General features: G+C 41.3%; 1 protein-coding gene across 1 annotated transcript; it reads left to right on the plus strand.

Annotated features, from left to right (window-relative positions):
- Positions 1 to 6,798: 6,798 nt before the first annotated feature.
- Positions 6,799 to 25,833, plus strand: FAM20B (FAM20B glycosaminoglycan xylosylkinase). The gene is made up of 7 exons (XM_009487393.2): positions 6,799 to 7,308; positions 10,070 to 10,156; positions 12,652 to 12,761; positions 14,937 to 15,108; positions 17,816 to 18,007; positions 20,342 to 20,401; positions 22,178 to 25,833. The coding sequence occupies exons 1-7, from the start codon at positions 6,932 to 6,934 to the stop codon at positions 22,407 to 22,409; spliced, it is 1,230 nt and encodes a 409-aa protein (XP_009485668.1). The 5' UTR covers positions 6,799 to 6,931; the 3' UTR covers positions 22,410 to 25,833.
- Positions 25,834 to 27,624: the final 1,791 nt, after the last annotated feature.

Genomic DNA, 27,624 nt, shown 5'->3' on the forward strand with positions numbered 1-27,624 from the left:
CAAGGCTCCCTAAAACATTCCTAGCTTGCTTTATTGTTGTTGTATACCTGCCCGCGATGGTCAGGTGGAACTTCAGTAACTGGTGTGGGGACGAGGGAGAGTTCTTCCCTTAGTATTGAAACTGGTGTGTTTTCTGTTGTTTTCAGACCAGGTCCCAGTGCCCTCTGCTTTGGTACCCTCGGCACCTGCCCATGTCCCATACCATTCCACTTTACAGTACTTTCAATTCCTTCCTTCTCGTACAGCGTTTCCAGCTCCCTTTGTGTACCAGCTGTGTGCACACTCGTTGCCCAGATGGCCGAGGCAAACAGACAACTGTTGAGCTAATGCTGCAGCCTTTCCCTTGGTGCTCCCCAGCTGCCAATTCCCAATAAACACATAAACTGTGTCTTCAAAACATGTACTGTTCTCTCAGATATATTTCAAATTAGCCCATGGTTCCAAAAGCTTACCACTGAAAACTGTGATTATATAAACTTTGTTTCCATAGGAAACTGTGCTTGCAGGAAAGTTGTTCTGTGAGGAGAATTAACAAAGCCTGGTTTCCTGGGGACTTGTTTGCCACATCCTGCCATAGTAACTCCTGCCTGTCTCCTACCACCCTCAGTCATCCCGTAGCCTCCCTCTCCACAGGACTGCACCCAGGTGCTGCCTGTGTCCTGATCTGCCCTGTCTTTATTTGTGCAGCCAGCTGAGTCAGGTGTTCCCGTTTGCTGAGCGGCCAGCCAGCTGCTGGTAAAGATTGAGGATATATATCGTGTTGTCCTTGGCTTCTTGAGGCTTCTGTCCTCCATTTGGCCATGTTTTTGTAAAGCTCGTGGATGTATTCTCCTGGCAAATGGCAGAACTGTAGGTAATGGATTCTAAAGTTAGTAAGGAGCATAATAGGGTAAGGCAGACACAGATGGACAAAATGATTTAATTTGTTTCAGAAGACTTGTAAGAATATATCAGGCAGTTACTGACTTTTACAGTTGCAGGCATAGGTAATGCAGTAGTTAAAATGCTTCTGATCTCATATTTTACCTACACTGTAGCTCTCAAACCAGGAATGCAGTTGTGCATGTGGAAAGGAGAGTTTGAGCATAGACTGTCGCAAAGATTTTGCCTATAGATACTGGGGTTTTAACAGAAAAAGAGATGGAGAAATAGCAGACAAGTAAATATGTGTGAAGCCTTGTGCTGCACTAGATTACTAAACCGTACACAAACCAGGCGGCATACAGAGAGTGGAAGTGACAGAATAAGCCTGAAAAATCTAAGCAAAGGCCTGTGGGAGCCTGCCTGTGAAAACTGAAATGACAAGGCTTACACAGAGAGGGAAAGCATGAGCTACCAAGGAGTTGGCCAAAGAGGGGAGGATAGGAAGGAAAGATTGATCTGGTGAGACTGAAGTATATTTTAGGAAAACATCACTACTGTATACACTGTTTCTTCAAGGCATTTTTCAGGATTTACTGGAGAACTTTTAAAGACCTTTTCATAGGAGATCCCAAAAGGCATAGTGTATTTAGGAAGAGAAAACATGCATTTAAACAGGAGTTAGAGTATACTTAACCATATTTATTTCAGATTGGCATCTGTTCAAGCTATGGGGTTTTTTTTTGTGTGTCCTTGTGCTGACAGACCAAACCTTTGCCTGCCCTCAGACCTTATTTGTCATTTGGAGCATAACATAATCCTTGCCAATTGTACACAAGTATTTTTGAGATAGCAGCTTTCTAGCTTTCTAATATAAAAATCAGAGTATGATACTTGATATAGTGTTGGTCTTGTGACTAATGAAAATTGTTTTCTGTGATACAGTCCTCTGCTAACTTTGTAAGCTGCTTATGGTAGCTGTGATTTTGCTGCTGTTTGTAGCAGGCGAGTGTCGTGCTGCTTTTAGAACTGGTAGTAAAGTGGTATGATGTTGGTATTTAATGTCAGTGGGCATGCTTTAGTTCAGGTGCTTGTGTGCACAGTGACCCCACCGTGATATTTAGAAGATGCTGTTATTTGGATATTGACTTGGAAGACTTGTTACTTGCTGAGAATACAGACCTGGCTGTAATGAGAGACAAAATTGATCAGGAAATATCCTGAAGAGGCAGTGAAAAACAAGAAGCATTTCTTAAGCAAACTTGCCAGTCGACTACACTATTAAAAAGCTGATAAGGTTGTTTATTTCTGACTATTTTCTTTTCCTCGTTCATCAGGGGTATGGTAAAATGGTAGAGGAAAGTGGGTGTTTCTGTACTTCTGTGAGATGGAGTTTGGGTGGTAAAGCAGTAAAACTCTTTGGTTTATGTCTTCTGGTTAGTGATGGTAGCTGGAGATAATACTAAGCAGAAGGTCAGGGAAAAAATAAAAATAAAAAAACCACAAAACCGCACCACTTTTAGAGTTACCTGACCTTGGTAAGAGATCAGCGGCTGCTGCCCAACAGCAGGAGGGAATGCGTGTTGTTCTGAGACTGTAGGTGTACAGGGATTACTCTGTCATTGTGTCATGTTTGCTCTGGTTGGAGGCTTAAAACATGTTTGGCTTCTGAAAACTTTATTTGGGTTTTTCCTTCCATGATGCCTTCTGGGTCAAAGAGCATCTATTATCATTTTGCACATCCCATATTCCCACAACTCTTATGTAGAAGTAAGCATCTGTCCCTTTGCCACTTCTTGGCAAGTGTGAAGACCCTTACGTTATACTCTCACCCCTGCTAGTTTCTGGAACTATTTGCTTTTTGGGTCTCCTCCTGAGATTATCCCTGGGTTTACTTCTGTCATTGTCCTAGACCCTTTTGCCCTTTGTTCCACAGAGTTCTGCTCACAACTCACCCTATTTCCCCCCCCCCCCCCCCCCCTTTTTTTTTCAGTTGTTATTTCATTTCTTTCTGTGGCCACCTTTCCTATCTGTCCTCATTCCAGCACCAGCTTCATGCTTCCTGAGCTTTTATAATCCTCTTTTCCAATCCAAGTCTTTTCCAAAGACTTGTTCTTTTCTTCAAATTAACAACTTCTGAAACTGTGTAAACATTTTCTTACAACACCTCAACACTGTCACTCTTGCTATCTTCAATTTAAAACAGTAAAGTTTAAATTCTTGCTCTCTGCGGTAAACTTCTTCATGGAGGAAGGGATTCATTTTTGTTGGCTCATACAGCAAGGAGCATAATGTTGGCACCTAAGGAGTAATGTGCAGGCTCTGCAGCTAGCGTGTGAATTCGATTGCATAGCAACCTTAGGGGTGTCTTGTTTGTTGGAGAAAAGCAGCTGATGACTCATTTCAGCAGATGTCAGTAAAAAGTCAGAGCCGACTCACCTGCTTAAAGCTAAGAGAGAGAGTAAAAGCAGGGTGGGGTTTTGGTTGGGATGTCAGGAGTAATTGTGTAACTTCAAGAGAAATGTTTGGTGAGAATTGATTGTTCAGTTAAGGGCGTTACTGAAATGTCTTATAGCAAATTTTTTTTTTTTTTTTAATTCTATCTACATAGTTGGAGGTTTTCAGCCAAAATTAGATTCAGAGCTGTCACAAAAGATAGCTAAGTAAATGACCTTTAGTTTAAGTGGTGGCTCTAGTTGTATTCTTCTCCCTTCTGCAAAAAGAATACCCCTAGAGAAAACTCCGCATTCCTGAAAATCAGTCTAGGAAAGTGAGTGCCTAGGTTGAGCTCCAAACATATGAAACATTTGTGTCCCATGCTTTAGTTGGCCAACACTGGGCTGTGAGGCTTTCTTAAAATATACGTGTATATGTATACATATCTCATAAAGAGGAGTAACTGGTCTGAAATGAACTGTGTTCTTCTGTGTAACTTCTTACAAACTGTAATGGATTTTAAAAATGAACGAAAGCAGATCTTTATAATAGCAATGTTCAAAATGATTTAGAATTACTGGTTTTAAAGAAGTGAAATTATGAAGTTAAAATGAGAGGATACAGTGACAGCCTGATCTGCTTTGCTTGCTTTCTTAGATTTAAGAATAATATTATTATTTAGGGCTCTCCTGCTGCGTGAGTCTGTATTTGCAAGAATGAGAGCTCTCAGGTCAGGAGCATCTTCTTTGTGCTTCTCATTCTCACACTTGCAGTGTGTAATATGCAGATGGACGTGCTGTTTGGAGAAATACAGGCTGCCTAAACAGAACTGAGATGAAAATATGTTTTAATTTCCGTATAAACGTGATTTGTTGTCTTTCACTATTAGCACAAGCACTTACTTTCCAACGGATTCAAATCAGTATTACATAGCTAACAGGGGACAATAGTACTAGTTTGAAGTATCCCTGAGACTTGGTAGCCTTCTTTCACCCTACCCTCTACCCTTCATCGGGTTTTTATGTTGCTGTAAGTGATTGCTATTAACATAAAACCACTTGTTCGCATTTCAGTTTTAACTCATTGTCATTAGGAGACTCCCACTTTCTTTCCTGCTTCAGCAGACAGGTTTTATAGGAAGCATTTAAGAGGGAAAATGTGTAACTTAGGAAGGGCCAAACTGAACTGAGCTGTCACCTGAGGTGGGACAATGACAGCAAAAAAATGCATATGGTAAATGGGGCTAGAAGCCATGCTTCTGCATCATCAGAGCATATCGTCTGTAAGTTGAATGGTGCTCAGCTTGGTCGCTGTGCTGAAAAGAGTGATTTTGAAAATAGGAAGATCTGACAGTTTATTACTGAATTTCCTTGTCCCTCTTGGAGGGCTCTTTGTGACAGTTTCTAAGTGACTCAGCTGCTTATTGCTTGTTGGGCTGGCCTGGGACATAGCTTTACCTGCACATATAATAACTAGTGCTGCTACCAGGAGAAACACTTGTTCTTGGCCTTGTGGTGTGCCCTCCTCGGATGCTTGTGAAACTACATTAGAAACCAGATTTGGGGGAAGGAGGGCTGAAGCCAGAAAATAATAAATAGAAATGTTCCAGCTTTAACACTGATCAGGTCTTTCATGGAGTTCATTGCATGAAGGTGGGAAGTATGTGGAGTGCAGGACCATTCTTTAGGTGACAGTGCTGACTTGAGCAACTTACGGTGCCCCTCTGTAGATAGGTAGGCTTTGCAGATGCTTCATGGGTCCTCTCTCACTATTGGAGCTGCTGTGCCACCCTCCCTGGTCTCTCTGACTTGGACCAGTGGTGGTGGTTTGTAGTCAGACAATAAATCGTGCATTGGCTCAAAACCTAACAATAGTAGGTGGTTCACACACAAACCAAAGAAGGTGGTTAATGTGTGGGTGGGTCGGCAACCTGGATCATTGAACTACCTTGCAGCTGGGCTGTATGAATGCTAACACTGATGCTCAGGAAACTGGGAGAGCCACATAGCTGGGAGGTAGGATGGGTCCACCATAGACCTAATGTAAATTTATTTAAGGTACTGTGGAGTCATTCTTGGGCTTGATGTGCTTTTATACTAGTACTCTTACACTGTGCCAAACCTGATTCTGCACTGATGATTTGCTCAAAGGATGTGCCTTACTGTCATCTGCTGTTTGCCACGGCCTTAATCTTTGATGGAGATATACCTCAGTGATACACTCGGGCCCCTCAGAACTGTTGTACCCCCCTGTGACCTTTGCAGATAGGGCACAGTGCCCACACAAACACTGAAGATGGCGGTGATCTGTGTTTGCCCAGCAAGTCATAGTCTGGCTGTCCTTTGGCTTCTGCTGGTAAATTAACTTAGCCTGTGCAGCTTGTTTTTTCCAGTGACATGATTAATAATGACTGGTTTATACACTTATTGTTAAATCGCATGAGAAGGCTTTTCTATATTAGTCCTACCACAGCTCAGGGTGCCATTTGTGGTTTTCATGATTAGCATAGCTTCTGCAAAGAGAAATCTCTGTTGGCTCTGAGTGTTCCTCGGAGATGTGCCTTAGTATCCGTTTCCGTTTGGGTTTTGACTACATTCAGCTACTATTATGAAGATAATTTCTGTCCTCATAATTGAAATATAGTTGGTTAACTGTGTGTTGTTTGGTCCTTGTATGCTAACACTGTACTGGTGAAGGCTTGTTGCGGGGTGAGACGTCTTGTAGCCCATTGTAAATATAGAAACACAGATGTGGCTTTAACTGTGTTGTAGGTAAGGTTTCTGAGAAGAAGCAGTATTAGTGTCTTGGGGTTTTTTTTTCTTGTTAATTTGGTGTTGAGATTACAGATGTTTTGTATATTTTTGTGGTTATTGGTTTTACAGTTGACTGAAGATACGTAGTTAACCACAAGGAAGTAAAGATTTCCTCCCCCTTTTTTTTTCTTTGGGTTTGTTTTTTTTTTAAGAATGGAAAAAAGATGGGTAAATTATAGTGGCAGCAGATGAGAGGCAATAAACAAACTAAGTCTATTCTGTCCTTATGTCTTGTACCTTCAGGAAACTAGGCTGTGCATCTGCTCTCTCTGGTTGTCAGATGTTGGGAAATCTACCTGGGAGCTCTCTCTTGAGGGACAAATCTTTAGGAAACCAGAGGTCATGGGTTTTCTTACTAATGGAAAAGTGTTTGTGAAATTGGAGCCATCAACTTAGACTACAATTCTCTGCAAAAGTCTTGCCCATGGTAGTTGCAGCTGTTATGATTTCAGCGGCGTAGAGATGCTATCAGGCAATTTCCCCTTTTGTGCAGATCACTGAAAGGCTACAGGAAGACAGCAAACCTGTGTGTTTTAACAGAAATGTTTGGGCTTAGGGTACAAGTGTACATAAATGCAGGCTTGTGTTCCAAGAATAAGCCTGATTTTGAGTTTGGTGGGATCTGCAGGAATACAGTTTTGTAAGTTTGTGTTTTGTTTGTTTTTAGGGGTACCAGAAGATGCTTCAGTGGTGATACCTCTTTCACAATGCAAGTTATGAATGAAATTCATTAACTAACATCCCCTTCCTCACCCTGATCTCCAATAGACTTCCTGTAACACTTGGAAGAAAGAGTCAGGGGAGAAGGGTTGAAGGTCACCATGAAGCTAAAGCAGCGAGTTGTGCTGTTGGCCATCCTCCTTGTCATCTTCATTTTCACAAAAGTTTTCCTCATTGACAACTTGGACACCTCAGCTGCCAACCGGGAGGACCAGCGCGCCTTTCACCGTATGATGGCAAGCCTCCATGTAGAACTGGACCCCCGCCTTGACCATACGTTGCAGTCCCCTTGGGAAATTGCTGCCCAATGGGTGGTGCCCCGGGAGGTGTATCCCGAGGAGACACCTGAGCTAGGGGCTGTTATGCATGCCATGACAACAAAGAAAATAATAAAAGCTGATGTGGGATACAAAGGGACCCAACTGAAAGCTTTGCTAATACTTGAAGGAGGACAGAAGGTTGTATTCAAACCCAAGAGGTAAATATTGCCTTCAATGAATGAATTAATAACTGCTTTACATATATATTTTTTTTTATCTCCATGTTGTTGCATTAATGTTTAAGTTACAAATTTACACGGAAATTTGTGTTATTTGTGAGACAGACAGTATGCTGTCCTCTAGTAACATTAGGTTGCTGTGCCAACTGCCTCTCAGGCTGTATAGCTTTGATGCTCGAAACAGCCTGTCTTTAGGTTAAAAGAATAATCACTGTGTTCAGTCCTGAGGGAATGTTGATTAAACCTGATGTTTCTGAGCAGTATCTTCCTGATTGTGGAAGTGCAAGTTCTGGCAGGGTGGAGACAAGTCTTGCCTACTCTTTCTGAGTAAGGGTGATGCCAAACTGCCATGAGAGAACACAGTTCAGGAACACAGAAGGAGTGAAAACTGATGGTGGTCTTAGAAGTAGATCTGGGTGTCTGGTATAGCTGCATGAAGACTGTAAAAATGTCTTGGTAAGTCAGAGTGAAAGCCCCCAAGTTTTCTGTCTGCCAGTAGTGAGTACTGGAGGAGCAATGCGAGAATGGGCGGGGTAGTGATACTTCCTTGGTATGGTCTCTGTTTACAGTGATCCACAGGGAAATTTGACACGATTGAACATTTATGAAGTCTTGTGTGCATCTGTAAATCTTTTTGAACTGTTTCCCTTTGGGCAAAAAGGAGAAGAAAGATAGATGTAAAAAAAAGTAAGGCAGGTGTGTTTTATGGAAGTGCGCTGCAAATGTAAACTGTTGCTATCACGGAATGAGTACATCTCTCTCCAAAGGATATTGGGTTGAGCAAGCATGACATTTTTCTGTCATGTTAATGATTAGAGAATGAGAAAAAAAAATCTGCCCTCCACTTACTGAATTTGCCGCCCTGTTTCTGTATGGTCAATTGCTGCTCTTGCTGGAGCTTCACTGTGGGCCTGGGCTGTGTTTAAACAGTGTGAACCTTTCACACAGAAGTCTTGGTGGTACGGCAGGCGGCTCGTCCAATAAATGCAGTAACAAGACGTGTCATTTCTGTAGTGCTTTCTGTATAAGTGAATGCTGTAAAGCATTTCACCAAGTATTAAATTACGTTCCCATAATGGAATGTCTGTGCAGGCGAACACAGTGACTATGCTCCATCAAGGATGTGTGCAGCTGGGACTGTTTATAGGAGCGCTAGACAGTTTATAGGAGCGCTAGACAGTATGGCCCTCACCATACTGGTAGACCCGTGTTCTGTTTGTGACTGGTGAATAGCTAAGCTTGTAGGTAGAGTCTTGTTCTGTCATTGCAAGATGGTCTCTTTAACTAGCTTTTGACCTGAAAGGTGTGTGTGAAAGTTACTACTAAAAACTGTTTTGAGAAAACTTACTGGTTGGGGAAGAATGGGTTCTCTTGATTTGCCACCTTTGCTCTAGAAAGAACTGGATGCCTACTGTGCATGGAAGCAAGAAGTTGGTTGTGTTTTACCAATAAGTTCTAGCTCTGCAGCTTTCAAAACATGACCATGTTTTCAAAAGCCTGCTGTTAAGTACATACGAAAGACCTGACTCCGAGGACATGTTCTAAGGATTAGCTATCTCACTGCAAAAATACTTGAAATCCAGCCTAAGTTATTAATGATTAATAGTTGCTACAATCACATGCCAGTGGTATACGTAAAATAAGATGCTTATTTGGAGTAAGTTCTGATTTGGTAGGAATCTGTCAGATCCTCCTCCCAAAAGCTCCATATCATCCCGCACTGGGTAGTACTCTATTGAGCTGCCTTGCTGAGAAGCTAAAGTATTTGCTCAGACTGATGAAATGGACTGTCATCTTGCCCCATATCTTCTCTAAGCAGGGCTAAAACATCAAAGTAGAGCACTGTGGCTTCTCTTGCACAGTTGCTGCTACTGCTTGAACCCCAAGTCTGTTGGAAATAATCCAGTTTCCATAATTTGATACAGAGATGGAAATGAGAAAATAGGTAATCTAATTTGGCCTTACTTATGTGAAAGTGTATTGCTTTTCACCCATTTGCTTGATATTGATTGTGGTATTTTATGCTCATCTGAAGCATGCTTCTTAAGCAGTATTGAGAGCTGATTCAAATGCCATGAATCTCAGAAATTTGTGTTTGCCTTGACTATTTAAGTAACATCTATGGAAAAAAAAAAAAAAAAGCCTACCACTTCACCAAAATATACCATTGTTGTTGTAATGAGTGTCTAATTTCTATTTCTTGCTGTTCATTATGTCTTTTCTCCACCAGAATAAAGGCGTTTTTTATATCCACTGTTGTCCTCAGGTTCATGCTTGCTGATCTTCTAGCTACTAAAGATTGCATTTGGCATTTCTTCCACAATATCAGATTGTATTTTCATGTTAATCTACAATCCATTCTAACCCCAAAATCGTTTGTGGAGTTGCTGCTTTCCAGTATAAATAGCCCCCTGTTCTGTAGCTGGATCTGTGCTCTTTGTTCTTAGATGTGACTTGGCATATGGTTGAATTAAAACTTGCTAGTTTGAATGGCTGCTGCTGCCCAAGCTCTTAAGACCAATGTATATTACTGACCTTTCCTCCTTATTTACTACTTCAGCAGTCTGTACACTATTTAGACTCATTAATAATTTTTCACTCTCCCACCGGCAATCATTTTGAAAGTGACCCAGAGTCTGTTTAACCTAAGTTAAACACTGTTGTTGCACTTGTTACTCTGAACAACAGAGTTGATGGGACTCCGGTGTGAATCATTGTATTTGACTTATTTCAATTACAGATATGCCAGGGATTATGTAGTGGAAGGAGAACCGTATGCTGGCTATGACAGACACAACGCAGAAGTGGCAGCCTTTCACTTGGATAGGTATGGAACTGTTGGGTTACCTGGTTTTATTGTCTCTGGTAAATGCTTTTTCAGAGGTGGGGGGAAAACGGGTCCCTTGAAGAATACACCTCAGATGTGAGCTATTTCTAAACCTGCCAATGTATCACGTTGAGGCCAAAAATTAAAATTATTAGCTTTTTTGTGAAACTTCATTTTGAAGATCTGTGCAAGACTCTAACATTGAGGATTTGTTTAAGAAATTTGAAAAGAAGAATGAGCACTGAAACTACTGATATTTCATATTATACATAAGAAAGAGCTTAGCCAAATCCTGTGGAAGAGCCTGAAATGCTGAATGTATGTGCTAAGTTAATGTCCAGTATGCTAAAAAGTTGTCTAATGTCTAAACTAACAATTTAGTCTAGACTAAATATGAATTGATGCATCCTAGAAGAAAAACAGCTATTCATATATTAGTTGTATTCAGGGGTGTCCAGGTGGTTTTGTGGACCTGAGCTGGAGGTGCAATTACCAGGAAAAAAAACAAAGTTATGGGTTGTACAAAGAATGGGACAGAAATTACCAAACACTGAATGATGATACTCATGAAATACAAGTTAAAGGTGCAGTTTCATCTAGAATAAAATAAGCGCAGTCTTGGCCTCCTCATTATGAGAGGACTATGTTGGCACTTTGGAGAAGATTTCTGAAGATAGTTAAAGATATGAAAAATTCTTATATGAAGAGACTTAAAATCTTGGGAAAGGGAATAAGGAGGGACAAATATAATAGAGTTGAACGGGTGAACGTATACTGAGATTTTAGGCTTCCTTTCCTAGTACATAAATAAGAGGCTTGTCACTGTAACTGAATTCATACGTGGTAAAGATATGTTAGTCCTAATTCACCTGTGGAACTCATTGCACAGGCAATGGAAAATAGTCATTCTAGTGGTGTAAAACTAGTTGTGTAATACCCATCGCTGCTGTTGCAATATTTAGGTAGTGGGCCAAAATCAGGGTACTTTAAGGGGGGGGGGAGAAAAAGAGGTAGCCAGATGTCTGTTGTCCATTTGTGCTGTCAAGGAAAATGGAGACTTGTGTTTCCCTGAAAAAGCAATGATCAAACATGGTAAAGCAACAATTCAAAGCCTCTTTCCAGTGTCGAAATCCCTCTTTCTTAGCTCTTCCTTGCTTTTTCTTTGGCTGTGTTTTGGTGCTTGTTTCTCTGGCCTTTCTCCTCTCTTTGTGGTTATGCACCTCTATATTCTTCAAGGATACCTAGCAGAAGCTGCCTGCCCACATAATGTTAGCGTGTACCTTTGTTTTGAATAGTGACAGTTACATATTTTGTCTGAGGATGCCATTGTTTCAAGAAGGACCTGCAAAAATACTGTAAGTTTACCACTAATGGGGAGGCTGTGCTATCCAGGATACTGGCCTTTCATGTGTGGGTCTGAAAAGACAAGGACAGGTTTTCCAGATCTAAGCTCTGTGCTTATTTACTTGGAACGCCTGCGTTTTCTGAAGCTGTGCATAACTGTCTGTATTGGCTATGAATTTTGTCTTTATGCAGACACGATTTGTTCAGGCAGACTTTTTGTGTTGCCCTTTCTTAGAGGTATTTTATACTTATGGAAGAGGACTTACTCATTGAATATCTAAAAAAAATACTTCGCAGCTGTTAGAATGACTCTTGCAATATCTCTGTGGAATGTAGATTGTCCCTTTTTCAGAAGGGACAGTCCCTTTCCAGTCTCTTTTTCTGAGGTGCAAAGACTACCAAAAGGGTATCAAAAGTACATTAAGAGAGTTGGGGCTGACGTTGTACTCATGTTTGTATTCCTCCTTTAAGCGCTTTTAAAATTCCATTACAAATACCCAAGCCATTTGTGGTCACAGAGCAAAGACTGTGGCAGACATGGGAGTGGAACCTGGATCTTGTGACTGCAAGTTTTATGATTATTCTTCCCACCTCTCTTTTTTCCCAGACACTTCAGTCATTCAGTTTTGTTCTACCATTCTCTCTTCCCTTCTCCTCCCTCATGCCAAACAAAATCATTCCTAGGTTGTTTACTTTCAAGTATAACTGAATTGGGCTTAAACATAACATTTTAATAGGTAGTAATTCCCACGAATTATGAATGATCTTTCCAGGTGACCAGCACAAAGGCCATATGGTTAACTGCTTCAGCCTGTACACAGGACAGATGATGGATGTTTCTGGTATGAGGTCTGATTTCTGAGACTTGGAGCATGGTGCATCCTGTGTTGCTCTGCTGCAAATGCTCTGTTAAAGGAGTGTCACTGATGGCCTATAAAGCAAGTTTAACACCCAGGCACTTAAGAAAAATGAGTTTCCTTACTTTGCCTTGGAGAAGAGAGGAGGTTGCTGCAGGGTTCCAACTTTGTTCTTTGGTCTCAGTCATCTCAATTTCAGACAATGGCACAGAGACTGTGTTTTTGTTTTGTTTTAATTTAGAAGTGCTGCCTGTGTTGCAAATTCTCATGTCATGTTTTTTCACCCCAAATCAGGATTCTGGGTTTCCGACGAGCTCCCCTGGTGGTTGGCAGGTTTGTGAATCTACGTACAGAGATCAAGCCAGTAGCCACAGAGCAGCTTCTGGGTACCTTCATGACAGTGGGTAAGTGGATTCCATGGGTTGTGCAGCCCAGTAAAGAAAAATGTGTGTAATGGGGAGAAAGAGCCATGGGACTTTGACACAGTTATAGAACAGTTAACTATGATACAGGAAGCTGGTAAGTCTTTTTCTGTGCCAAGAGAGATCTTAATGCTTGTATAACCCCATTTGGCAGGGGAGGAGCACTTGATTTTCTCCAAGTAGTTTTTCCTCTAACTTCTCTGTGTTCCCTCATGCTGCTGTTACAGATGGGATTTCTTTTTTGAGTAAGAATTTTCTCTTTGCTGTCAGAGGTGGTTGGAACAGTCTATGATTAGACCTGAAAGGGGGAAAAAAAGGAATTGTATTTAATGTGAACACAGTGGTGATTTGGGATAATTTACAGAGGTGACACGTTGGTTCGTATTAGATGTTGTTTGTGCTACATCAGAGTCTGCTGAGCATTCATAACTAGATGTGTCAGAACTTCTGTATGTTGTTTACAGTAATAATGCTATGAAGGGCACTTAATGGGAATTATTAATATGAACTCCTACCAGGTGGTCATCAAGCACCAAGAAATTACTTAAGCTGCAGCCTTAACTCCTTCAGGCTTTCATAACATATACAATTATTACTCTTTTCTTCCTCCCTCCCCTGCCCCATCAGAGGTCTCTAGAGATGATTGTTCATTACAGCTGATAAATACGTGTGCCTGTGTATATTTCTATTACATGTCTCACCTACAAAGTTTACCTAATGCTTTCAGTTATAAGGTGTAACTTTCAGATGAGAGTAGCTCTGCCTTACCAAACTCTTTTTGCATTCAGATTGGGTGTCTGCCTTGGGCAGACTTGACTCTTTCTAATTTTAGCCAAGATAACTAAGCAGTTTTCTAGCAGAAATGCTGACTTGAAAAGTAAGGCTTCAGAAATTTTCATTGCCTATCCTTAGATTCCTTGGAACTGCCTGTTCTGCAGAGCATGAACCAAAGAAATGGGTGGATCTAGGGAGAAGGTTGTGATCTCTTGTCAACGCAAATTTGACCAAGTTTCTGAGGTTTTGAAGAAAAAATAATTCATGCATACTCAGTGCAGATTTGCCAGAGTTGCAGCTAGAATCTCAAAGAATTCTGTTTCTTGCTAGACCTGCTGCAGGCCATGGATAGGAAGAGAGACTTGCAGGGCTTTCCATATAAATAAGAGATCTGGTCTGCTGCAAGATGTATGTTATTAATGATCGTCTCTCCAATGTCCTTGAGTTGTCTGACTGGGGTAGTGGGAGCACAAGAGCTGGGTCTGGATGGAGGACTGCAAAGGAGTGCTGGCTGCTTAAGGGATTGTGATGTGAAAGGAAGGAAAGTGAAAAACACATCTTCTCGTGATCTGGGCCTGGTTTGGGAAGGATATTGGATGTAGAGCCAAAGGAAAAAAGGACAGGGAATAAGTGGTATCACAAGGAAGTGAGACGTAGTTGAAGAATATTTTGGAAGAATGTCTGTGAGTATGGAACTGGAATTAACTTGGCAAGGGTCAAGCAAAGGCAGGTTAGAAGGGTGAAATAGAAAAGGTTAAGCTAAAAATGTTAAGGCTACGTAGATTACTGTACGCTACAGGCTACATAGGCCTTAATGGGCTAAAGACTGCAGGCTTTCATTGTTCCTCTCCTGTCAGAAGACACACGTGAAACTTTGACAGATCTGCATTCCTAGCTCATATAAGAGTAACTACTCGTTTGTTGAGTCAGCTCAAATAACTTAGATGTGTGGCAGGTCTCAGGGCTCCAAATCTATTTGAGTTCTGCTTAGTCTTTTTTCACTCATCTCTTTTTGGTCAACTTTTTTGAAAACGTGAGAAATCTGACACATGAAGTGTGAAATTTAAAAAACAAGGAGTGCTAAGGTTGCAAAGTCAAGGTCCTAAGGACTAGGAAGGGATCACAAAAAACTTGTTGATAGCGCAGTGTTGTATTAACTCTGTGTGACAAAAACAGAAAATACAATTACTGTCTCCTTTGAATATTAGTCTTTCATGTTACTTTGAATGAATAGATGTCTGTTTAGTCAGAGGTAGGAAGCATGAGGTCAAGTGTAGTGAAATCCTATTGCAGGGAAGGCTCTGCTGCAACCATAGGCTCCTGTATTTCAGTTGGCATCCCTTGGATTAAGTTCTGCTCTTTTGATAACTTTTTTTTTTTAAGGTAATAACACTTGCTTCTATGGGAAGTGCTACTATTGTCGGGAAACAGAACCAGCTTGTGCAGATGGGGACATCATGGAGGGGTCAGTGACCCTGTGGCTACCAGATGTCTGGCCTCTTCAGAAGCATCGGCACCCGTGGGGTAGGACTTACCGTGAAGGCAAACTTGCCAGGTATGAGAACATGATAGGCTTATTCTTTATACATGATAATTTGTACTAGAATTGCCCTTGCAATACAGTGGCTAATTAAGGAGCGAGTTTTGCCTGGAGTTTTGCCAACAGCTTTCTCGATATGACACTAGAGGTCAAGAAGTCTAGGATGAGATTTAAATTAAAATGAGCAAGAAAGAAATCTTCATTGTTTTCCATGATACTAAGTGCTGTCCATTTTCTGCTTCTTGCCTGGAACATAACTCCACCATATAGTCACTCCAAGCTCTGAAAACCTTGGCCGTGGCCAAACCAAGACTCTTCTTTTGTGCCACTAGACCTTCTTTTGACACTGTGCCTCTCTATGGTCTGCTAAAATATGGTAGCACTGTGCTGTTTTCTGCCAGACCTGATTTCATGGTCCTTGTAGTTTGTTTCAAAAGTTGTGGAGCTGGTTTAGCTTAAGTAGGTAGGCACTGAAAAACTACTTCTTTGCTTTGAATACCAGCATGGTGACCATGCTCAGCATCTAAAGAACACTTTCAAAGAAGGACAAACATGGGATCTGGCAATCTTATGCAATAGGCGTAACACGTCTGAGTACTTGGGCTGGAGATGTTTTTGCCACAACCAGAACAGATGGTTTCACGCTTAGTAAATTTTTCAAAGTCTCTGTCCTGGACAGGTGATTAGAAAGAGATTTTTAGTCTTTGATCTAAAATATCCATTGATTTCCAGTGATGTGATTGTTCTCAGAATCTTATCCAAAGGCTTCACTGAATTGTTTTAGAGTATTAAATATACAGTTTGATTTTTTTTGAGCAGCAGATGTTACCTCCTTTTTAACAGGTCAAAATCAGCTGTATTTAGTACATGGTAAATTGCAGTAATGAATTGACTAAATTCCTTGGAGGTGTTTCTTCTTTTGAGAGACTGTTTTTCATCATAAACTGCCTGCTTATACAGGAGTTTACCCTGATACCTATGCTGATTTGATACTTGCTGTATTTTAAACTTACTTGCTCTTGCCTTGTTCAGATGGGATTGCATGGTTCTGTTGTTTTGCATTATGTCTTGTTGCGCTTTTCATTTTGAGAGCATCAGGAGAATTAAACGTTCTAGATGTCATGCTCTCCTTTTTCTGTGTCTGGTAATTATGGAAAAATAACTCTGTAGGAATTTTTTTCCCTGGTCTAGCTGCTTCTACTCTGTCCTGTGTTGACCTTTTGATCATAACTCATATAGTCACATCAGTGTATGTAATTTTTAGTGGACATGTAATAGATAAAATCCCTGACCTTCGAAGTCCTGTGCTAATACAATCTAAATGATCAGAAATAAATGTCGGAGAAAGGTCTATCTTGAAAGAGTGAATGAAAAATGAGGAAAGAGAGCATAGTATGTCTGAAAAATTGTTGCAAGGAGATTAACTACTGATCTGAAGTGAAATGAAAGAGAAACACTTGAGGGAGAGAGGGGTGTAGCAAAAAGAAATTTATCCAGTACAAGGAGGAGTACGTTCTGAGACTTTTGCCTTGTGGGTTTGTGCTGTGAGTTGGACCTTGATGCAAAAGAAAGGGGGAACTAGAGGCAGCATTTGAGGAGTGTGTGAGACGTGTTAACAAAAACATTGAGAAGATACAATTTTGGCCACTCTGATTTGGGTAACTGGAGGAAAGATGGGATATTGGGAGCTTAGGCTCCAGACCTCTAGAAGCTGAGGTGGGGTATGTGACAGTTCTAGTAGTTAAATTCTGATCTTCTCCCTGCTTTTACGACTCTCTGCAATTTTGAACATGTCAGTGAGTCTCTCCAGCTTGTGTTTCCTCCATTTCTGTTTCCAGTTCACAGTTGGTTTAAGGCATTTCCAACTTAACTGCTATTTTGTGAAGCCCTTACATGGAAGATGTTATAGATGTACTTGTTATTTAGGTTGACAGATGGAAAGGATATACATCAGAGATTTGGCTGTTTTGTTGGTGGTGTTGAATAGCTTTGAAAACTGTAAAGAAGAAAATGAGAAAATTTAAAATCCTAGCTTTGGAGAATTGAGACATGACATCTGTGTTATAAGACCACAAGTACATGCCTAGGTTATGTGTAGGAAAGGAGAGAAAAGGGAAGCTTAAAATCTTGCCATTGGAGAAGGTGGTGAGAGGCTCTGAAAGGAAAGTGGGGAGGAAAGAGACAACTGTGAGCGAAAAAGAATGGATACATATGAGGCCTTTCTCCTCAGGACAGAGGAGGTCATTAGTAACCGTGGTAAGGTTATTTGCGTTAAAAAGAAAAAATGAAGGGGATGACTAGAAAGCAAGACTGATAGAAGCAGGTCAAGGCAATAGAAGTAGATGCAGTACTTGAAGTCCTTAGTTAGGAAATTAAGGGAGGCAAGTCATGATGGTAGTAATCTTGCCGGGAGGCAGCCTGACCACTGCTGAATTATGAGTAGTGAGGAAGCAAATTCTGACCTTGTTTTCTGTGGGAAGATGATGTGTAACCTTGCACTGAAACTGTAGCTTGCTCCATATGCTAGGGTGTTAATACAGGGTTTACTCTTTTAATAAAACACGTTCTTCTAGCTCTTTCTTCTTTATATAGCCTTGACTGCTGCACTCACTTTTTCTTTATGCACTCATAAGCGAATAAAGGGGCAGCTGTAAACACGGTTGGAGTGCAATGATGGAGTGTTCCTTGGAGATTTGATTTGTTTTCTCTTGATGGCCCACAGGTGGGAGTATGACGAAAGCTATTGTGATGCTGTGAAGAAGACTTCACCTTATGACTCGGGCCCCCGTCTCCTTGATATCATTGACACAGCCATCTTTGACTATTTGATTGGGAATGCTGACCGGCATCACTATGAGAGTTTCCAGGATGATGAAGGAGCCAGTATGCTCATCCTCCTGGATAATGCCAAAAGGTAAGGGAAATCCTGGTGGCCAGGCAGTGGTGAGCACAAGGGCAGACATTTATCTGCTCTGTATCTCTGTTTTCTCTCACTAATTTTTTCCTTTAATACCTTTTGTGCTAAAAATCCAAAGCTTTCCTTCTTACCAGAAATTACTAACCAAATATTAGGGTCCTTCAAAGGCTGTGATGCTTACTCTGTGCTCTAGATACCATGACTGCTTTGGGCAAAGTCTTATTCAAGCTACAGAAATGCCCAAATTAGCACAGTATGACCTTTTTTTCCCCAAGCAACTTTCAAAGGTTTCTTGTGTGTCTCTTCCTATCCTCAGAAAAGCTCCTCCCTTTTATGCTTTTAATTCATGGAACATTAAAAACTTATGGTTTATTATTTACCAGTGAGTATTAGCGAGTGCCATAGTAAAAGCAGATCTTTTCAAAATGTGTCTCTGAATAATCTGGCATTTCCTGCTTTCTGGATCTGTCTGCTCTGGCTTTAAAAAGTTAAAAGTTTAAAATGGAGGTAGAACTGATACTGAGAGCAAAATAAGATGATGTCCTGAGTGTGGACATGAACTATTATCAAAACAAAAACGAGGCATGTGGTACTGAGGAACTGATGAGAAGTCCTTCTTGAGGCCAAGCTTTACTATTAAGCATATGTGTTTAAAATGTGAGTTGTCCTGTCTTTGCTCTAGTTTTTGTATGTTGGCTGGTATAGTTTAAGTTAAAAATCGTATTGAAGATACAGCCTTGCTTAAATCATAATAATTTGCTTGATTTTTTTTTTAAAACAAAGATAACCTATTCCACTTTCTCATGATTTAGTCCAGAGAATCCTGCATTTCTTTTTTCTGATGGGCACTACCATCTGCAGTGGCAGTGAGTTTCCCCTTCTGTGGATGGACCAGCTTCTGACGGTTAGCTCTGGCAGTTGCTGTGCCAGGCTCTGCTCTGCAGCGGCTTTGCATACCACTTGTGCAAGTGTACACAGCAGCTGAGATCTCTGATCTAGCCAGATCCTTGACAGGCTTGGAGTTACCATTTCTTTCCCCATTTGCTTTTTGTATAGTGGATTCCTTCCTTCCTTCCTTTGTTTCTAATTTGTCTGCAGTGGCTGAGTTGATTATTTCATCTTTGTGCATCAGCCTGTACAGTAACACTCTTTCGGTTATGTCAGCAGGGGTGTTCCACCTTGGGACTGCTTAATTACTGCTGCTTTCAGACTGGTTTAGGTGAATTTGGCAAAAATTGTCTTTCTGTAATGCTCTGGCAATGTGTTAGCAGGAAGTTAATGTATTAGTCACTGGAAGTGAGTATGGTAGTTGAAGGTCACGTTAGACCTTTAATGATGGTATGCACTTATGTTATGAAAACATTTCTGGTGGGGCTTTGCAGGCCCAGAAGTAAATTGTTTTCTTGAAAGCTTAAGTAAAGTTCTTTCAACTCCTTTGAGATAAGGGCTAGGGAGACAGTTTTTTCATAGAATCATAGAATATCTCAAGTTGGAAGGGACCGATGAGGACCATTGAGTCCTACGCCCTGCTCTTCGCAGGACTACCTAAAACTAAACCATATGGCTAAGAGCATTGTCCAGATGCTCCTCCGTGCTGTGACTGCTTCCCTGGGGAGCTTATTCCCATTTTAAAGCTACTAATAACAGAATTATTTGAGCAGACTAATGCCGGACTCCTAGAGTAAGTGATCCTTATTGAAGGGAAAGTTCTTTGTTGAAAACAGTATTATGAGGGGATGAAACTACTTAAAAAAAAAAAAAAAAAAACCAACCAAAAAACCCAAAACACAAAATAAATGTGTTTAGGTGAAGCTTGAAATACTATGAAATCCTTTTGTCAAGGCCTCCCTTGGAAAGTGTAATCATGAAATGTTGAAGTTGATCACCTTGTTTGCTGAACTGTCGATCTAAGCTTGGCCATCTAAAATAGCATCTGGCTGCTATTTCCTTCATTCCCTGCCCAGCTGTGTCAGACAGGCAAAGCTCCTACTCTCTATGTCCAGAATACTAATTATTTCTTTCCCCTGCTTTGCAAGATGAGCTCAACTTCTAAACTCCTCTGAAGTTTGTTTCTAAAGTGTCTTGGTGTGATAAAGAACTAGGTACGCTGGTGTTGCTTCCGTTCATCTGGTACATTAGCTGATGCTGTTGAGAGTTATATCTGTAATTGGTCGCGGCCTGTTTATATTTTAATTTAAACGATTTGAGCTGTTGGAGCATGAAATTGCCTAGTATTGATTTTTTTTTTTTTTAATTCTTTACAAATCTGTTGATGTTGAGAACAACATTAGGAGTTCAGCTGGTTCACTTCGTTTTAATTTTGCTTTTCAGCTTTGGAAACCCTGCCCTGGATGAAAGAAGCATCTTGGCTCCTCTTTATCAGTGCTGCATGTAAGTGAAATGCAAGCATCCTGCTCACTTTACTTATGGAAATGCTGCCCTTAGGTGTGTAATATAATTAAGTTTGAAGCCTTCTGGCAACCCTAAAATGTTCACTCGGGTACATAGTGCTTTACTTTTTTGAGGTACTGTGTTTGTTTGATGCATTGTCACTGCTCAAGAAGCTGAGAAACACATTTTATTAAGGTAGTAAATCAGACAGTAGCCTGTAGAAAGTAGTCTCACCTGCAGGTCACTGGTTCAAATCTATCCTTAGTCAGTATGACAGGTACTTTGCATCTGCAGCTGTCTGCATCCAGCTCCTGCCAAATAAAAGTTCACATCACAGTTTGAGTTCTCCCTGACAGAAGCTAAGGACTCAACGTGTCTGGCAACTTAACTACCTTCATTTCCAAATGTTCTTTCTAAACAAGACTACAGCAGTACTCAGGGTGCTTCTTTCAAAGTGAAGTTTGTAGTTTTTTGCATGATTTTGTTTCTGCTTTGGCCTTGGTAGCTATGTTTTTGTTTGTTTTATTTTTAGAGGCTGTGACTTGTTGATGTCTGTGTTCTGTGGCCACTCTGTCACCAGGCCATTGCTATTTCTCATTAACAAATAGATAAAAGTACCAGGAAGCAAAACACTGATATATTTGTTTCCTGCATCTGTTACTTCAAGCTAACATTAACTCCTTTAAATCTTCCAAATTAAGTATTTAGTTGAGAGTTCCTTGAGTCTGTCGGTGAAGGGTTCTGTCTCCCAAATTCCTTGGGGCCTGCGAAACCTGGGAACTGCAGAAAGCCTGAGCTTTCACCCCCTGATTGCACTAAGCAAGGCTTTATGTATGCTACAGTACACCTGACCTACCTTCTGCAAGATTCGTGCAGAATCCATATGGAGAATAATTAAAGTAAATTATTTTCAAATTATTTAGTTTTCCTACATTAATTTTGAATACATTTTTTATTTCCTGTTTCATGAGGATCTTTTGGAGTCTTTTTCATCTAGATTCTTCCAAATGTAACCAGAAGAGAATTTATTTACATAAGAGACTTTGCAGTTCCCTGCTTTTCACATACCCTTTCTTTCTGATACCAGGCAAATGCCATATAAGAAGTCATATGTACCATTGTTTTAGCTATAGGTTTGTTACAACACTTTCATTGCTGGTTTCTTTGGAGGCCATCAGAAGCCAAGAGTTTAGACCAGTGGTGCTGAAACACAAAAATTTGGGGGAGAATCCCAGGAGACTTCACAGAACAAGACAGTTTAGATGGGCTGACATGAACAGGTTCAATGGCCAGTGAAGCAGAAAGATCACTGCTGTGTTCACTTGCTGTGGAAGTTCAGTCAACTGACTTGTGTCCTTTGTGATTAATTGTTGGTCAGGGATGTTCTTCCTGAGGTGACATGAGTTTTGTTTTTGAATTAACAGCCAGACTGTTAATTTTATTTTCTTTTCTTTCCTTTTCAAACTGTGTCTGGGAGGCCTCAGGACTAAAGAACTTCCTTGCTAGCAGTTGAATGTGTTCCTGTGTAACACAAGAATTATGTCACATTAGATTCTTTCTTCTTCACCTTTAGTTTTAAAGTTTTGCTTAGATATTGCATATCATGCAGGTACACCTGGACCCTCCCATGCCAAAACCACTTTTGTAATAAGACTCCTTTCTGTTTAAATAAAATCATGATGTAACAGGCTCCCTCAAGAGGTTGGCTTTTGGTATTGCTGATGGGACTTTAGCTGGACAGTGGTATGATGACATCTTTCTTTCTTTCTTTTGCAGTATCCGGGTTTCTACCTGGAACAGACTCAATTACCTGAAGAATGGAGTACTGAAGTCTGCCTTAAAAACTGCTATGTCGCATGACCCCATCTCACCAGTGCTTTCTGACCCTCATCTGGATGCCCTAGACCAGCGGCTTCGCAGCATTCTGGCTACAGTGAAGCAGTGCACAGACCAGTTTGGGCCAGATGTTGTGCTGGTGGAAGACAGGATGACACTGTCTCATTTGTAATTGTAGTGGAACACAGATGAAACTCCTTTTTTAAAAACAAACAAAAATGCGATAGAAAAACAGCACAATCAGTTCGGAAAGGCTGTGGCCAAGATGGACTGAAATGAACAGGAAAAAGCTTCCGAGCCAGAGAAACAGAGGCGACACTGGCTTTTACCTTGGGCTGACAGCAGTGAGAGGTGGGAAGTTGGAGCCTTGGTCGGCTCAGTACCTGTACTGCCATCTTGGCCGTTGTGGTGTGTCCATTGCCGGCAGTGGACATTGCACTGGGTAAAAATGGCTCTTGGTGTTGGTGGAAGTGTGTGGAATGCAGACCCTAATTTGTGGACTGAATCTAGAGGGGACAAATGGAGATAAACAGTACGATCCTCTCCCCTTCTCTTCCCCACATATACTCCTGTGAGTTTTTGTCTGATTCAGGGTTGTACATAATCAGCTGTGAGCTGGTTAGGTGTTTTACTGCTTCTTTAGAGAAAAAGGAAGTGGTGAATAAAATAATTATTAGACTGAAGAGTTATGCCACCCCCCCCGGGGGTGGGATGTTCTTCTGAATGCCATTAGGGGTGGGAGAGGGGACCTCTGCTGCTCAGTTGTCTTTTTCTCGACAAAAGGCTGGGAATGGGGTTTTGCCTCATATGATAATGCTTCAGTGTTTTCACTGAAGTCCTATCAAAGATTTATCCACAGGGTTGGAGATTTAGGGGAGGACAGGGTGGTTATACAGCACTTGGTAATTAAGGGGTTAAAGTAAGTTTCCATGTTCCTGTCACTGTTTTCCATTTACAAGGAATCTGGCAAGGTCTGAGTGGAGGAAATATCATTGCAGTCCTGTATCCGTATTAACCAAATTTTCATTGTATTGTAGCTGAGAGGGAGGACAGAATCTGTCCTTGGAAGCAGGTTCCGTTTAGCGAGGACATGCTGCTTACTGTATGGCCAATTTAATTTGGGGAATCTGGGCGTGTTGCACTGGCGAAAGAGAGGTGTATTGCTGGACTTCCTCGGTAATCAACAGCTGTGGGCAAGGCCTGGAAGAGTAGAGCGAGCCCCGAGCTGTGGTCTTTCCTCATCATCTCATATGGAGGGAGCTTCCTGGTGCTCAACATTGTAATTGCAGCTCAGTGCTGCTGTTTTGTGGAACGCCAGCAGTTTTTCAGTCCCACCATCTACCTGGCCTGGCTTGTGGCTGAGCTCTGAAGCTGTGAGCACTTCCAGTAAGTTTTGTGCCTTCCCCAGCTGCTTCCTGCAACAAACCCCCACTGTGGTGTTCTGACTGGGGGAGGTCATCCTGGGGTCTGCACTCCTAACGGTTTTGCCATAGATGGGGAGAGTCAATGCGAGTGAGCTCTTCAGGGCAGACTTGTAGCACTCATCTTGTGCTAGTCCTGTCATCCTTCAGCACTGCGTCAGCCTGCGCTGCGGATGAGCTTGTGGCGGTAAAACTTGTCACGCTCGTGGTAGGTCTGAATCTGTGTCTCCAGGAGGCAAGCAGCTTTGTCGTTATGTTTCCAAATTTAACAGGTTTGCATCGATTTTCAGTTCAGACAGTATGGTCCTTAGAAGTAAGGAAAGAGCTCACCTCCCAAAGTGATTTACGTATTATTGAACTTGTGAGCAAGAGCAGCAAAATGTCAGTTTTAGACCTTTTCCTTGATTTGTCTGTCCAAATCTTTCTAGCTCTGAAGTAGTGTGGCAGGCAGATAAAGAGCTGTTCCCTGGTCTTGCACCTGCTGCCATACCTGATCAAAGAGGTGTTGGTGAGAGTTTATTTTAAAAACGCAGTTTTATTTCGTTGAAGTCTTTTTGTTGTTGCCTGAGCAGAGTATCTTGAAAGTAGAGTGCAACTGTTTACATTAAATTGGATTTTATGTTCTTCAAGATGTCTTCTGGACTTGGCCACATCGTAGACACGCCCCACAGTCAGGATGGGATGTGGAGTTATTTATTGGCATTACTAGCCAGGACTGTAATGCACAGCCAGCTTTCAGGACACTGGTGTGACGCTAGTGCCTCTTTATTGCTGTACTTGATAATATAACACATGCTTTAGAAGCCATGGTCCTTCGGTGGATTGTGCCTTGCAGGTTCTCTTAGGGCAGAAGCGAGGGCACTCAGCTGATGGTGAGCGTGGGCAGGAGCCACGCAGGGGTGCCCTGCTCCCTCGCTGGCTGAGCTGGCCTGTCGCTTGGCTTGCTGTCAGATTGCGGTGCTTGAGCGAGACAGCGTTGGGAAGTACTGTGGGCAACAGTTAGGTGGTTAGTGAATGCTCTTATTATAAAGCCGAATAGATTCATACTGAGGCATTTTGGCATAAACTGTTTCCCAGGAAATTGAAGACGATTTACATGAAGGGGAGATGGTGAAGCACATGATAGTGGCTTGTAGCATTTTTAAAAGCATGTTCTCCTCTTTGAGCTTAATCGTGCGCACTTAATATTTTGGGAAGGATCTACCAAAATTTGAAGTTTTGATTTATATTTGATCACTCTTGATCATTTACATTTGATTTAATAATGGATTCCAAAAAAAGGCATTCTGTCTGTATGAAATTAGTGTTCAGGTGGAACCTGGGAATAAGTTTTCCCCCTGTATGAATGTCAAAGATTTAAAGCACTGTACTGGTTTAATTGTAAACAAAGGGCATGAAGTCCAGCATCATCAGTAGGAGGAAGGAAGAAACAGTTGCTTTTTTTTCTTCTTTTTTTTGTCATTTTGACACTTCTGGTCACTGTAAACACCACTGGAGCTTGGTGTTCTGCAGCAGGAAAGAAGAATAAATTTCTCTGTTACCCCAAATCAGGAAGACCTGAGAAATTTTAAATTGTAACCGTTGCAAAGGAAATAAGAAGCAGCACCCACATGCAAACAGGGTCTGCTTGAATCTCTGAAAAATAGCGTCATTTGTGAGGCAGGTGCTATGCTCTGTCGATGAGAGACCTTCTTGACGCCTTCTAATTCTTCTTCACTGTGCACACTGCGATTCGCTGGCTCCAGATGTTACAAAATGGTTGTGTGGCAGATATTATTAATATCAGAGTGCTTGAAGCACAGAAATCAAGAACTAATTAAAAAGAGAGCATCATCAGCCATCTGCTATTTATCTCCTCCTCCTTAAGTCAGCAGTTGGGCTGGAGGAGACACAAGTCAGCTCCTCTTCCAGCAGCTAATGAACTGGAGTGTGTCTTGCCAAACAAACTTCAACTGAAAAATACTAATTTATTAAGAAGGTAATTTATTTGCTGTGGCAGCTGGAGCAAGATGCTTGAAACAGACATCCCTCTTGGAGCTGTCAGAGGATTGCCCCTGGGAGCAGCTGCACAAATGGAGGTTGCTAATAAGAAAACAGAATGCAATCATGACTTTCTACTTGTATCCCCCAGGGTCAGATTCCGCATAAAGCAACATTGTGTGAATAAAGATTTTAATAAAGCAACATTGATGGATTGTTTAAGTCTCTCTCTCTCTCTTTTCTCCTATGTCTCTCTCTCTTGTTCCAACATGTGGTGGGCTGAATGTTTAAAGCTTTTTGCTACTGATGTTTCACAGTTATTTCTTCACTAATAGTTATCAATGGCATTTATTCCAGTCATGTATTTCCAAGAATGGGGTCAAATGTGCAGGTTGTTCGCAAGAGCTTTGTTGGCAAGGAAAGATGTGTTTAAGAAGAGTGTCCCAAAGTGATACAGAAGAACAACACATCTAGCTTTAAGCTGTCTTCAGAGAGCAAATATTTTTTGCTTTTGAAAGTGCATCTCATGGCCCTGCATCTGCCAAGCACCTAGGCTGATTTCTTGGTTGTGTTTCAGTAGGTTGGTTTTGTTATATGGAGCAAGGGATGTATATTTGTAGAGTTGGCAGGTGTTCATGGTTGGTTTTGTAGGCTTTTATTGAAGCCCTTTTATGAGATGGGGCAAGTAAACAGCTGCTCAAAATCTGTTCCCACAGAGTGCAGGGATTTAATCTGCCTGTATCAGAGCTTATTTTCTTAACCCACTGCAGTGAGTTTTTCAGAGGTTGGAAGTGATGCTCACAGTTCTGAACGTCGGGCATCTGGAAGCCAAGGAAGCCACTGAGAGCTGCTGTGTACTTTGAGGACTGTGTGAGCTGCTGCCACCAGCCCCCGTACAGCTCTTGAGGACAGGACGCCACAGAACCACCAAGGCACCGTGCCGCTCCTGGAAATGCAGGAATGATCTTTGACCTGGCCTGTAGCATCAGCGTGGTGTTGTGAAATGACCAAAGGCACCTGCTTTTTTTTAAACTAGAGTTTCACAGTTGAAACTTTGGACTTCAGCATTGCTGAATTTTGTAAGAACTGTTTTTTGGGTTTTACTTTGGGGATTTTGCGGGGGAGGATGTTCTGGGGGTTTTTTTGTCTCCTAGCATTGTGTGGTGACTATAATTCTTCATATCCTCCATCTCTATTTTTGAGGTGCCAATTTGCTCAGGGACAGGACAGGATTCTTGCTTGTGTATAAGCAGTTCAGCAACTTGCAGAAATTACAGGTGCTTTTAAGTTTTGAAAGGCTGAAATGGCTAGTTTTGAGAGCTGTTTTTACAAGCACTTTGTTGTATTACTGCTATGTAATTTTGGAGTGGTTGGCCTTAGTAACAGGGTAAGACTTCATATACCTGGAAGATTTTAAAGTGTCTCTGATTATGTAATGAACATAATTTTACAGAAGAGTGAACAGAAACAACTTTGAGCCAATAGCAATCCAAAGGGTTTTGAAAATTAGCACTTTCCCTGATAAATTTCTTTCAAATTATTTCCCTCCAAACTTTTATTGATTCTAAAAATTAGAAATAAAAGAAGTTCTTAGTTCATATATCCCAAGTGTGGGACTTGTGCTCTGTTGTTTTTTCTTTGTGGAGTCCTTCAATATTTTTAAGAGACTGGGGATAGGACTTTGTGAGGGGAAAAAACTAAAGGAAGGAAGGGAAAGGACTCCCCTTATATCGTTTATTCCAGATCTTCCTTTTATTTAGTGATCTAATCCATAGCTGTGTTACACTGAGCTCTGGAGAGAGACTCTCCTCCTCCTCCTGCCTTCTATCAGAGTTCATCTATGGATGTGCAGAAGGAATTGCTGTATGGAAACTGGAAAAACCATAAAAGCATGGATGCATGGCATTTCCCTGTCCAGCAGATACAGCCTGTAGTATAAAATCCTGGATTGCAAGGTTCCGAGTGTTTCCTTGTACTGAGTTGCGT

The sequence above is a fragment of the Pelecanus crispus genome, chromosome 5 (genome assembly GCF_030463565.1).
Source record: "Pelecanus crispus isolate bPelCri1 chromosome 5, bPelCri1.pri, whole genome shotgun sequence".
Classification (NCBI taxonomy): Eukaryota; Metazoa; Chordata; class Aves; order Pelecaniformes; family Pelecanidae; genus Pelecanus; species Pelecanus crispus.